The sequence below is a fragment of the Anopheles ziemanni genome, chromosome 3 (assembly GCF_943734765.1).
Source record: "Anopheles ziemanni chromosome 3, idAnoZiCoDA_A2_x.2, whole genome shotgun sequence".
Lineage (NCBI taxonomy): Eukaryota > Metazoa > Arthropoda > Insecta > Diptera > Culicidae > Anopheles > Anopheles ziemanni.
The window spans coordinates 24,175,813-24,190,079 of NC_080706.1; the positions used below are offsets into that span (position 1 = coordinate 24,175,813).

General features: G+C 44.1%; 1 protein-coding gene across 1 annotated transcript in view; it reads left to right on the forward strand.

Moving 5' to 3' along the window:
* The first annotated feature begins 3,185 nt into the window (after positions 1–3,185).
* LOC131284384 (fibroblast growth factor receptor 2-like) overlaps positions 3,186–14,267 on the forward strand; it is a 31,251-nt gene continuing 20,169 nt past the window's right edge. Inside the window, exon 1 of the mRNA XM_058313239.1 lies at positions 3,186–3,475. Within this exon, the coding sequence (XP_058169222.1) occupies positions 3,186–3,475 (290 nt within the window). The remainder of the gene's footprint in view (positions 3,476–14,267) is intronic.

Sequence of the window (14,267 nt, forward strand, 5' to 3'; positions counted from 1 at the left end):
GTAGTCACTTTTACTCGGTGGATATTTACGTAAGACAAACATTTTTTGCAGCAGCTTAAAAATACTTCTATACCTCTTTAGTCTACAATTATATTATATCCCATGTGATGTGTATTATTCATTCGAATGAATACCACATGAAATATAAAATATACCATATTGGCCCAATAAATACGAAAATGATCACAATTTTATCGATTCCTTTGAAAACAGTGACCAAAGTTCAGCTTTATCAATGTGTAAAGTACAAACGAGAAAAACATTATCTGTAGCATGTTTAAATCATTTAATGTCCGGATACATTGACGAGTGACTGTTTCTCTCTCCTCTCGCAAAGAGCAACAACATGGCGTGTTAGTTTCGTGCTCGCAGACAGTTCTTGTTCTGCTTTTGGCGTGTTCGGTCGTGTGGTTCGGTGCTTGTTCATTCCCGGCTTATCGTCCGTCTCCCATTCAACTTTCCGCTAACGTGCAAAAGGCGCGCAATCGAGGGGGATCGGTTGATTCCGAGAACTCGTCATCGATACAAAGAAATAACGCCAGCTATCTCGTTGCCGTTCCCGATCCGCGCGGTTGAGTTTATGTTTAAAGGTCCATCGCAGCGTTTCGGCGAAAGTGAATCGGCACGGAACGGCCAATTGTGTGGCTTCGTGTAATTCAAGTGATACCGGAAAAGGTAAGTCGTGCGTATTTTCGAGCCTTTGTCTGTGAGATAGTGAGATCTGCTTGTCACCCAAATCCGGCTAACAGGAGAAGTGATACTTCGAACTTATTGTGTTCTTAGTCGTCGGTGAAAACACATTTCGAAAGTGTATGTTTGTGGCATACCGCTTATGATAAATACTAACCACGATATTTACCAATAGGTTTGCTTCTAAACAGCCAGACTCTCGATGGAATAATTCGCTCCAGGGCAATCGCACTAGCCAAAGATCTACGCAAGGAGGTGCCGACATTGGTGGGATGACGGATTGTTCAAATTGTATCCATTCCACGAATTCCAAGGCATCCTTTGGCTGCTATCGACTGCACAGTGTTGTATATTTGCCCGAATGCTTGATTACAAGTGGTACAAACAAGACGAGTTCCGAGAATTTTTCTCTAGCATCGATCCGCTACAGTGAGATTATGTGGATCCTTACGGTATGCAAGGAGAAATTGCTGTGGGCAGAAGGAACTTACTTTTCTTGAAAAACGCTATATTACGAGCACTACCAGCGTGCATTAAACCGGCATAACAGTGATATTATACCGATGTTTTTCTCTTTCAAATGGAGAATTGGATAATCAATTACATTAATAAAGGAATTCCCTTCAAATACTTCCAACTCACATTCTCTGGATATCGGTTATGTTCTAAGAAAGAGTTCGAGGTCTTGAAATTATCTCTAAAGCCTCACAAGTTGTTTTGACAAATTTCGATACTTGCTGGTACATATGAACATGATCGACTGACGCAATTGACTTTTTGGAGGGTTAAAATTGACTGGCTTTCACCCTAATATCCTCGTGATCGAAATTTCTAGGAAATCGTAGATTAACCATTATCAAGCAACCTTTCAATTTTCTTAGAAAATTAGGCACAGATAGCACAGCCATATGCTTCTTATGTTTTCTTATCATAAGCATATTGCTTTGCCTCGCTGTCCGTAGATAAGATGTATGTTTGATTTCGAATTTCGCGGAAATAAGGTCGAAATTGTAGATCTGAACGACGGAATGCTAGAATGATTGTGTTACCGTAATGATTGACAAAATTAAAAATGCTACCTTATTGTAAGTACCTTGACTGACCCTGCTCTTCTTTTATTCATGTTGACACATTTTTCTACACGAAATTATATTATGTTTTCGCACTGTTTGCCACCCTGAAAACGATTGCTATCGTTACCGGTAACGATACAATTTTCTGACTTCGCTTTTCTCATCTCATATCGTTCCTTTCAATTTCTTTCAGATTCGCAGGTCTAATTAAAGAGCTCTACAAAACGCCCCCCGGGTAGCATTTTCTTGGAAAACAACTCCATCAATTCCACCACCACGAACTGCTCGCGAGGAAAGCTGCTGAACGAAGGCGACACACGTTCATTGTGGGGGAACTGTAGAAAAACAACTTGTAGAACAAGTCAATTTATCGTGTTTCGACGGACTTCTGTTTACGGTGAGATAGCGAATGAATTCCATTGACCAACCGATGGTGTGACAACATCACCAGCGTCCAACGGGCAAGTGCGAGGTCAATCGCGAAGTATCGTCCAACGGCTTATTTCCGGCGAAATTCCCATTCATTGGGGCCATTGTGCAGTGATTTATCAGTCTTCGAACGTGCGGATCCGTTTCTTCAGGGATCAAACTTTTCAATTAACTGTGGAGTTGCAGTTGTTGATGGTGACTGAGACGGGAAGAGCCAGAAGCGCTACCTTTGTCACTGGGTTGCGCAGTTAAAGGGTCCGGTGTCAAGTGCTACGCTGTAACTCAGAACTTCCGACCTATTGCACAACACCCTGCTTAACTCTGGACCGGTCGGTAATTAGCGCTTGGACTTTTTGCCTGCCGTACGTAACGTTCCAGGGAGTTCGAGTTCCCTCAGTTGTGTCGGCGATTCTGGAAACCCGTCCCCATTACGCCATCGCAGCGGTGTGACCGGAAGGCTCGTTAAAACGAAGATAAAACGAAATCGTCGGCAGACGGGAGCCGTGCGTGGAAGTGTTTTCAGTGGAATTCCTCAACCCGAAAAGTGGCAGCTAAAAAAGTGTTATTAGTTCAGAAGGGTTTCAGATCAAACGACATAAGAAAAGGTAGAAATCTGTCCTAGAAGGAGTAACAAAGCAATCGTACAGAAGACGATTTATCCGAACGTTCTCAACTTACAAAGCGAACAAGCATTATAAGTATTTAAACAATCGTCTGCGTTTAGCTTTAAAGCGAGACAGCGCAGCGTATCCCACCATTCCTGTGGGTTTCTCTACAGACGTGCTGTGAATGTGCTGAGTGATTATACATCTGACCCAGTTAAGCCCCGAGGGCGTTATAATTTCATCGCCATCCCGTGCTCCTAAGCTTCTGGACACGGTAAGCTTCGGTGAGCAAGTCTTTGAAGTTAACGCTTTACCCCCTGCAATTCTATTAGTGTGTCCGAGTGGAAGTAGTTTTTGTGGAGGCAAAGTGTTAAATACCTGCAAGAGAATGCACGCTCACGGCAACAGCATCCAGAAAGTGCACAAACCGAGCAGCAGAAGCCCAGCAATAAGCAACCATACGATGGCGTCCAGGCTGACCTGGTGCCCGTTGCTGGTGTGGCTTACGTTGGCCGCCATCGTCCGGGCGGAGAACCACTGCAGCGAACATCGGTACGAGCACTCGCTCAACACACACCATCTGCAGTTTACGAAGGAAATCCCCGACCGAGAGTACGGGGTGCTGCGGCAGTTTAAGAGCTTGCACTGCTGCGGTAAAGGATACCGAAGCATCGAATGGTAAGTGTGTTTCGGGTTGGATTCGACAAGATAGCCTGTTCAAGCATTCGATTCATCGATGCAACATGAATGTGCCGCTGGCTCATTCACGAGAATTGGCCCGCAATGGATCTAGAGCAGGGGTCGGCAAACTTTTCCAAAAAAAGACCAGATGATTCAAAGGAAACCAAATGTTTTCAAAGTAGTACCCTTAACTTTATAAATAGTAAAATTGCATAAAAAGTGGTGAAAGATAAAATCTTTAAAATTTTAACGTTAAACTTTTTTAAACATTTTCAAACTAATTTTCGTTGAGTTTTGATTTTATGTTCAACTTATAACAGAAACCTCGTTGAACAATTTTAATCTTCATTTTTGGGAAGAAAAAAAACCTGACATCGTGTAGAAAATCGATAAAAATTAAGCTGGGCTTTTTGTATAAAGCACTAAACTTTTCTTACGGGACGGGTGAAATCTGTTGACCAGTTCAGATTTGACCCGCGGGACGTACTCTGTCGACCCCTGATCTAGACCGTCAAAACCAGACGAAAACATTCTCTCGCAGAAAGAGGATCCTGTAGGTGGGCCGGAAAAACATATTTCAAACCACTCGATTTAACGCTCTACTGATCGGTTCCTTTCGTCGTTTCCACACGTGCTGCACACGCAAAGCTGTGTGTGCGAGATTCAAACCGAAATCTACTTCCAATTAGTGAAACCATCCAACCTTGTTATCTAAAGCAAACGTTCGGTTGGAGGTGCGACAATTTAGATTATTGGGCTCATCTTAACTGGTTGTAACATCCATCGTTCCATCATATCGTCCTACTCTTGAGGAATCGGAATAAAGTTCCTTAGAAAAAAATCGATATTATGTTCGATGAATATCCTTGAAATGTTATTTTGAAAACCAATTTTGTATAAAATATCTTAATGAGTATTCAGAATGAGTATATTGAAGTAAATTAAGGAACATATATCAAATATTTAATCGTGAGATCCTGGGGAAAATATTTTGTTTATTCCGCTTCCTCTGGTTAATCATGTGCTTATATCTACTTCTCTCCCTCTAATCAGACCGGTTGTTTCATCGATTGGCATGTAGGGGTGGGTGGGGTAATATGCACCCCTGAGACAAAACGCATCTTTACCGATTTTCCAAGAAAAGACGCGTTGTCGTCGCCTTAAGTCACTCTGGAAGTGCAAACTAAAATGTGGTCACCCTGTAAGAAATAAGTCTATTTTATGGTGCATCTTTGTATTGGTGCGTTTTGCCCCTTTGCCATTGTGCATTATACCACAGCTCAGGTGCATATTGGCTAAACCAGTTACCAATCTATCTAAAATTGTTGATTTCATATGTTGATAAATTCATTATTTGTTTTATATGGCAGAAACTCCTAGGTTACTAGATTGAATTTTAATGAATCAAATCAAATGATAACATCAACAATCACTATCAGATTTCGTTCGCAACTCATCAGTTCTTCTTAAAAGGTGCATATTACCCCAGGAACCCCTGCCAAAAACAGTAAAGTAAAGATTGTTAATCAGAATGAAATGAAAGAAAAGCTATTGGTATTCGTACGACTAAGAAATCGATTGTCCTTCGTGTCATTTTAGTCACTTACCATTTTTCATGAATAAAATTTTGCTGACGAAATTAACATGACACTTGCTTCCCTCGAATCAGTACTATCGCTGTGGCATGCATGTTGTGCGCACCCGATTTATTTCGGATTGTATGACCTTCTACCACCATCCCCTTCCATTCTTTTCGTACTCTTCACCGCGTTTACATGAGTGGTTGATTTACTGTTTGTTTACGAGGTTGTCCGGATGCGAGAGTGGAAATTGCGAATGGAAAATAAATCGCATTTTATTGTGCAGCCCGCTGGGGTATATGCGGATGGGCCGTTTTTTCCCCGAAAAGCAGCATGTTTTTATTTCGCCGTGCCACTTGCTGCACACCAGAGACATTGGCCGCCTTACTCCGCGTCCCCGTTACACCGCGGTTCAGCGTTTCGAATCGGCATATCCCGATGGCTGACAGTTCGTGGTTTGGTTTACTTGACATATTCTTTTCCCCACATCGAGTTTTCTAGGAATGCCCGTTTTCCGTAGCGCTTGCAATTTTTGCCTCTAGTGTTTGCGTTAGCTGGTGGGAAACTGTCGGTTTGTTTCATTCCGCATCGTCAAAGTTAAGAAACATACAAGACACACACAAAGATCGATCGGTGTCAAATGGTCACCAACGGGGCCTGGGTTCTAGAGCTTCTGCTTCATATGTTTCGAGTATAAACATTCCTAAACTTAGGATACAAACTCAACCCCTCCCAGACGAGTCATTAGTTGAATGTTTGTAATTATGATTGGTTCAAACCAAACACGCCCGAAGCGATGAATCATCTAGAACGGCCATTAAAATAATTTGGAAAAAATGAAACACACAAACTAACAAGTTCACCTGATTCATCGCTCGGTTCAACTATTTTTTCTTCGACGTAATGTTTGATCGGTTTGAGATCTTGTGCATAAACAGAGGCGAAATCGAACACACCACAGGCCACTGACGTCAGTGGGTATCTCCAAATTACCGAGAAACCGAAGAAAAATGTAATGAGACGCGTGGGGGAAATCGATCATCGTCGATCGCTGGCTCGTTGTGCTGCAGTCATGCATCCTCGCCGTGTGTACATGTGGTACGTTTGTTTAGGCAAAATTTCACTGGAAAAACTCAACCTACTCGGATGGAGGCGTTCGGGGTCTTTCTTTGCCAACGTGTGTCAACGTCAATGACGCTCGTAGGTGCGAAAATGTTCATTCGATTTGGTACGGAAACCATTACGGTTTATTATGAGCTGAAGAAAACGTCCCAGTTGATCCCGTGTTAGCATTAACACGTCATTTTCTCTGTACAATCGGCCAGGAAATGGACGTTTTAAACCGTTTCCTCCACTTGTCACTTAGCTGTGATTTCGATAGAAATACCAGAGTTTTCAGTTCTCGTCGGTGCGTTCTGTTTGCTTTAGGGTGAGACCAATTTATCGAACCCTACGATGCAGGTCCCACTTGATAAACAAATGCCTTCAAGATGCACACAACACAACACGCTTCGCTGGCACAAAGAAACCGAAACCTTTTTTTTTTTGGGGGACCGGATTCGGAAGAGAGGCGCATAGAGTGCGTCAAATAAAGCAAACCGATGTGCCGAAGCAGTTTGCCAACAAACCTGGATGACTCACGGAAAGCCAGCGACAGTGGTGACTCGCGTCACCGTCTTTCAAATATTTAATCTCTTCTCCTCTTCGGGTTGCGCATTAGCCGTGTACGCCAAGTACTTCACGGAAACCGGGAATGACACACGACGCTCTAGATGGACACCTTTTTCGGTGTGGCTTTCCGGCAGGCGTTTTATTACTCTCCCACATGGATGCAAACAGGATGATTCGTGTTTTCGTGTGGGAAAGTGCACCAATGTCTTCTAGAAGCCATTCCTCGAAAGGGTTTCCACTGTGCTGCGGGATGGTTTTTAGTTGGCTGGCTGAAGTTTTAGGACACATGATGAATACGATGAAGAAATGTTACATGCCAAGCCAATAGAAGAATGTTAAGAAAGAGTTCGTTAGTCAGTATAAATCAGTAGTTTGTGTAAGTTAGGTTAGAGAATCAAAATCCTTTAAGATAGGTAATTGTCAGAAGGGTTGTCTTTAGGGGATTTTAAACGTTTGCTTCTTTCACTTAACAGCAACTGTCAAACACTCATTTCACCCATGTGAAATACAACTTAACTTGTCTAAACGCCAAATAAACAAGCTGTTTTAGTCGCGCAACTAAATGTCACTTAACGTAGCCAGGCTAGAAAGTTATTTCACAGGAATGAAATGTGTTTGACAACTCGCTCACCTGACAACTTTAGAAGGAGTCAACAGTATAAGCCCTTTTAAAATGATCGTTAAATGAAATAAACAGCGTCGTTTTATGCGATTTAAGTTCACTGGCATGATTCACAACGCTAACTGAGTATTATGATTGATTTTCTCATTCACAATTCTAGTTTGTTTACCGTATCATCATTGATGGTTGACGTGTGATGAGTTCTGAAACATTCAGTGAATTGGAATGAAGAGGAATGCAAGTTTCCGATGAAGGAAAGTTGCTGTCATCTATCTGCACCTTTATCCGAACCGTTTCATTTAGCAATCCTTGTTGTCAATGCATTGAATGTAACAATTAATCAATAACGCGTTTCATGATCGATCAACCGATGCCATCCTAGGGCCGCCTGAAGAATGGAACTGTTCGGACGGAAATTTTCCACAAACCACAATAATGAGCGCCGCTTTACACAAGGGTGCAGCAAATGCTGGACGGGTATGTGTGTGTGTGTGTGGTTGTGGCTTGGGTTTCCTACAAGTTGGGTTCACACACAAGGCGCCTATACCCGCATGGATTTGTGTCGACACAGCTTCGTCAAACGATGATTTCCGGGAAAATCGAGATCGATACGAACCCGAATCATCGGTTCAAACTTTGCAACGCAACAGCAAACATTCCTCGCACACCCCGGGACTCGAGCAACGGGGCTGGAAAATGTCATTTGGTGCGAGGTTATCTAACCGAGCGATAGTGCGAGATATCCCCGATCGATTTGAGGTTGGCTGTAATTTACTACTTGAAACTGTGTAAATCCACATCCGATGGCGGTTCCCGGGTATCGAACCGGATGGTGGCCGGGAATAGGCAGAATTTTCCACGCCCGTTTCCCCCGAAACAGTGTCCCGTTGGGGCGAGCTTCTCGAAATTTGCTCAAGGATTGCCCCGGGACTTCGTGGAAAGCAGTCCTTGTGAAGTAGCGAGAAACCCCGGGCCTCGGCTGGGGCTTCGACTTCGGGGGGTTCGGTTGGCTGGTGGGTGTGCCTTAGCAGCAGGGTATGCAAGGACCCGGGTGGACACCACAACCCTTTCTAGCGATATGGGACAGATTAGAAGAAGTGCGGAAGGCCGGAGACACCGCAACGCCGTTCGGAACGAATTACGGTTATACGAAGGCGATAAATGAGTATCTGTCACGGCTTCCAGCATTGCCCTTTCCCGGCGGGTTGAATCCGAAAGCAGCCCTGGTGGCCTGGGGGACGGGGGATGGCTCCTGTGCGTATGCATACGTTATCCGTATTGTATTTTCGACCGTCCGGAGATCCTCTCCAGTGGGTGGTTGTGTTTTGTCGAGAGCTTTCTCGGAATTATCCCCTACGCCGGTACCGCTAGCTTAACCGTAGATCTATTTGCTCCGCGGCCTCGTTTTCACATACTGTCATCATCGTTCACCAACCCATGCCGGCATGACTCTTTCTCTAATCAAAAGGATATCCACAAACATCCAAGCACACACAGACGCACACAAATCCACTCGACGAGAGCATTGTCATGTCGCTTAGGTGGTAGACCGTTCCAGCGAACGGAACGGAACGTTTCCACCCACATCCTTGCCACAGCCGCCCCCCAGGACACACTTTCAAACGCTTCGACGCATTTTGCCAACCATTTTTCCCTTCCCGGAAACTCGAGGCTTTCCATTCGCAGTGACACGATCCACCTAAACGGTGAGGAGGGATGTGGCGGTGCGGGTGAGTTCGTTAGCGTCCTTTGTTTTCCCGGAAAGTTTGCCGCATTTCCACGATCATATCGGACGTTTTATTTTTCCTTTCCCTGAACCGTGCTCCGTGTCTCTCTCTTTTCTGGTGTTTTCTCTCTCCCTCCCTCTCAATCGCCCGGTTGAAGCGTCACGCGCCATAGAGCTGCCGTTTGCACGTTAGAAAACTTTCCGCAATTTTCCGTTTTATCGTCGTGGATTACTAATTTTCTCTGCAATATCCTTTGCCTATCGGTGCACCGCGGCGTCGCACCTGCATTCCTGACCCCCGATGGTCATCCGTTTAGGAACGGATATCGGGGAGAAGCAACGCCGAGAATGAGGCTCTCGTTCTCCGGAGGGTGAAAATCGGTGTTTGTTTTGGGCTTGCGCATGCTCAGCGATTGGATTCGTGGAAAAAATGGTTCAAGTTTTCCACTTAGATGGGGGTTTTCTCGGTGGGGGGGCAGTTGAAAAAATGTGATCGAATAAAAGCGACTCGATAACTCGACTCGTATGCTTAAGTTAACCTTCGCAGAGGTTACAGCATGTGCATAATTTCGTTAATCAATTGATGATGCAATATGAACAATTCGGCTCTAGTTTCAGCCAGACCGGGAAGGATTCCAGGAATGAGAAAGTTCGTAATGATAAAGCCCAAAATGGTGGTGCTAGCAGCATGTGAATCTGTGAAATCGTTAATAACATTATGATGAATTTTCCCCGCTCGATGGGACGATGAGTTTTTACCCGTTGGCATGAAATGCACTGTAATTGCATATTTTATTGCATTTCCCCTTCAACCCTCCCCACATTTACTGCCTTTCCGGCGCCGATACCGAGCATAAAATTTAACATTGCCATAATTTTGCGCCAGAATGACGGTAGTATTATTAACGAAAATTGGCACAAATTTTGCACCGCCGCTGACCTTTTACGAGCGGCGCGACGAAGCAAAACTTTTATTACATTTTCGTGAACATACATCATTCGCATCTCCATCATCAACATCACCATCGTACCACCTATCGGCGTTCGCCGTTCGCCATTACTCAATCACGTTCCAGCTGCAACTCCTGGGAAACGGATGCGTTCATACGGGGACCGTTTTCCCGTGCCCAGTAATCATGCAAAATCAAGCGCCCGGTTTTTCGTGGGAAGCCCCCCAACATACAGCACTATGGGCTTCGCTGGTCCACTGAAAACAGGAAATATAGCTCGTGAAAACATCACGCGATTGCGCTCGGAAAAAGATGGGACAACATGAAGGGTGGCTGGACGCGGGAATGGAGGGAAATATTTTTGGAACGCTCGCAGAAAGCTCTGCATCAAGTTACGTACACCTCAGATCCCCCGGAGGCGATCTACACGGGAGGGGGAAAAGATCGCAAATTAAGGGGGAAACACATTCGTTTGCCGGGCGCATTTCGAAACCATCGTTGTGTCCGTTCATTCACACACCACCGGACCAAATCATACGTAATGATGGACGACCCCTGCTTCTTCCTGCGCGAAAGGAACAACCGCGCGTAATTGGCGAGCCTTTCGGGAAAAAGGAGCCAAATCGGCCATCTTTCTGTGTTGTTTTTTTTTTTGGTTTTCGCCCTGCATTTCATGCGAGCCGGAGACGTATTTAAACGCTGCTGTATAATTTCCCTGCGCGCACCCCCACGAGCCGCCACCTTCTCTACCCACCATCTCCTTTATTTGGCCCGAAGGGGAAGGATCGAACGAGAATTGCATGGCATTCGTTTCGGTGATGGATTTGGTGTTTCGGAATTGGGTTTCCCGCCGCACCGAAGCCCCGCATACATATCGAGACAAATTGCTAGCCGCGCGCACGGTTCTCCCTCACGTTGATTTATGCTTCCCGCAACTGATTTGATTGATTAGGTAGTGGCTGCGATGGATATGGGATGGGGGAAGCGGGGGAACCCAGGATGCCCCGAGGGGCGGGCTGTGTAGTGTGCTGTCTTTTGAGTTTTTTTTTGCCGGGAACCGATGTTAATCATAGCGTGTGGCCTTGGCGGTGCATGGCCATTTTGTGTGCAGCATAAACGTGGAAAATAAATCTCCCAAAACTTTCCTGCTTATGTTCGGAAAGATCGCTCATGTGCTGCGTAGAAAATGAAAATTCTTCATATAATTGAAGAATAACATCTTCACTGGAGCATTCATTTGAATATTAAACAGAATAATTTCACACAAATAAATATGCGAGGTGTTTTTCCTAGATATAAACAATCTTTCATTGAACTTCTCGTTTGATTACATGAAATTTTTCTAACCTCTTAATCGGTTTCTGCAGACTTTCGACGACGGACAAGTGATGCTGCTTTCGGGCAATGAATCTTGACACGTTCTCTTGAGCCTGTTGATGTGGCAAAATGTTCATCGTAGGCGGTATTTGTTGCAATATCGTTTCGTTTGGCAAAGGATCATAGCATTTTATTGACTGACACCATTTGCTGCCATCATCGAAGCTCCCTTGCCATCATTATATACCAGCCGTCCTATTCAGCAAGTGTTCGCTTGCTAAAGCTGAGTGAATTTACGAGCGGAATTGGTTATTAAGGGTGATCTCGTTAAACATGAGCATTTTTCCATTCAAGAAAACGCGGATTTTTTTTTCGCTCCCCTATTTGCAATTCCGTTAGTTGCGTGGAGGTTTAAAATTGGTTTTTCCTTATCAAATCCGTCCCGCGTGCGGTGTAGCGAAACTGGAGCAGACGTACCATGTGAAAATATACATAACAGCAAAGGTACGTAAGGTGAATCTCGGCTCCGTCATCAAAAACCCTTTTTTATATTCCACCTTCCAAAAGAGGGGAATCGCCACTAATACGATCCCAGCCCGAAATTACATTTTCTTCTCGGAAAATCTTGCCTCCCTGGAACGGGGACGAACCTCCTGGGTGCGGGTGCGAGAGAGAGAGAGCGAGAGAGATCGAGTGCAAAATCAACATTTTCGCTCCTGACGACGGTTCAGATGACTAGGAATTGTGTGCCGAAAGCAGCTCCGGGGCGATGGCGTGCAAGCTCCAGGGAACACTGTGCAACGTTTGGCCGTGTCCGCAAGAATGTCCCAATGACGGAGTAGTAAACCGTTGGGGTGAGGGTAGAGCGTTGGACATGAAAATATTGTTAAATTTTCGCTCCACCACAACTCGCAAAGCCAGAGACGTGAACGAAACTTTGGCATAATATAAAAGCACTTTTAAACTATTTCAACGATTCACTTAACTGGCAAACGCTAATTCATTCATGTGAAACCTACATTCGCATGTCTAAACAATAAACAATAAATAAACTATTTTAGTTACGCAAATTTTGTTGTGCGTCGTGTTTGTATGAGCTGAGTTTAGAAACTTTTTGGCAGGGCATAAACCCCGCACTCCTACAATTATCCCCTGTTATGTTTCGAATTTATATGTAACTTGCTGGAAGGACGATGCGATGAAATTTTCCTCTAACGTTACCGAACGGTCAATTTGGTTGAATGAGCTCATCATCATTTTTGGGATCATTTTCTACATAGGTCCCATCAAACATTTTTTACCGATCTACAAGCACTTCAGTTGATTTGAATTTCTCTTCGTTTTCGGTTGATGGAGTCCTTTTCCAGTTTGCCTTCTGCAGAATCACGTAGGAGTAGAACATTTTAGGTCCGCAACTGAGAATAGTGTTGAAAGGGAGGTTTTTTTATTGAAGGAGAATTTAAATTTAACCATATAAAATACAACACGTAACTCTGTACAGTTTCTCCCTATTTTTACGCTGGTTCGTGTCTAGTTGTCCCGTAGAAGTTGCTTGCCATCGGTAAATTGAACGGTAATTGCTTAGCAGTTCTCGATCACATACCCCTAAACGAAGCACTAACCCACAATATCAGGGGAGGGAAAGTTTGGTCTTTTCCCCCTATCGATTAATTTATTCGTTTCTTTACAAACACTTTTCCCTGCACACCGACAACACGCAACGTTCATCCACCAACTACGCTGGGCAGTTTAAAAAAAACCAACGACGGGTTAACCCTTTTCGGGGCTAATGGAAAACATTTTTCCGAGCTAGCGATCCGTTACGACTCAATTCCCCTGCCGCTGCTTACTACGCTGACTTTAAAAAGGCGATGAAAAAAAAATGAACCAACAACACACGATGCTTAACACTAGAATTACATTGCTGTGGAATCATGAAAGTTAAAAAGGATTAAAATTCGTTTCAATTCGATAATTTTTGCTTTACATCGAGCTAGAGGAAGGATGCATCAAGAAACCAAAAACGCCAAAAGACAGTTAACAAATGTACTGCAAGTCAGTCGTTTACAGATTTGATAAATCATTAAAAATAAGGAAGTTATAGTGTCTTCAAAAGAGTGGTCAAAATGACCCATAAAAAGCAATATAGGGGTGGTCATCTTGGTGCTCGGAACTGACTGAACAGAAAAATTTGAAATTTTTGTTTTGGATTCAGCTTTTGAATTTTAGAAAAACTTTGTTTTTTTTAAATACTCAGCCGTTTTCGAGATAATAAAATTGGATTCCAGTGTCAACATGACCCTAAAGCAAACGGAAAATGGGTAATTAAAACATGAGTATGTACGTAAGTACTGTGTAAAATAGGTACCTTACGATGAAGAGTCATTTTTTTCAGCCTTCGTTTTTCTGACGCGTCTCGCGAGGTTGGAAAGTTTAATTACATTTCTATCGAACACTTGAACCCCCAAGTGTTGCATGCGATTGAATTATGTTTCAATCTCGGGTCTCGCCTGTGGGTATGTTTGTGTGTGTGTGTATCTATCAAAAGGAGAGTGCTTTTTTTTTTTAATGTCGTCCTTCTCTCGCATGTCGTGTCTGTCCTTTCGCACTTCTCGGCGCTCGTTTTTCCGTTGCTCGTTTATTTTCCCCCGACGCGTTCGATGAAAAGGAAAACCATTTGGCACACGATGGTCGCCGGTTGTGGTGGGAGTTTGGCTAAAAACGGCCCGACGCCCTCTCGGGGAAATCGTTCGTGCCGCCGCAGCAGGAAGGGAATTATGCAAATGTTTCGAAGGATAAATTTAATGGATTCCTGGAAGGATTCGCCACACTCGAGTTCGCTGTAGTTACGTGTGCGCTTGTATGTGGGTGTGTGCGTGTGGTTGATGGACATTAACCTGGGGACAGCGTGCGGTTCACTTTC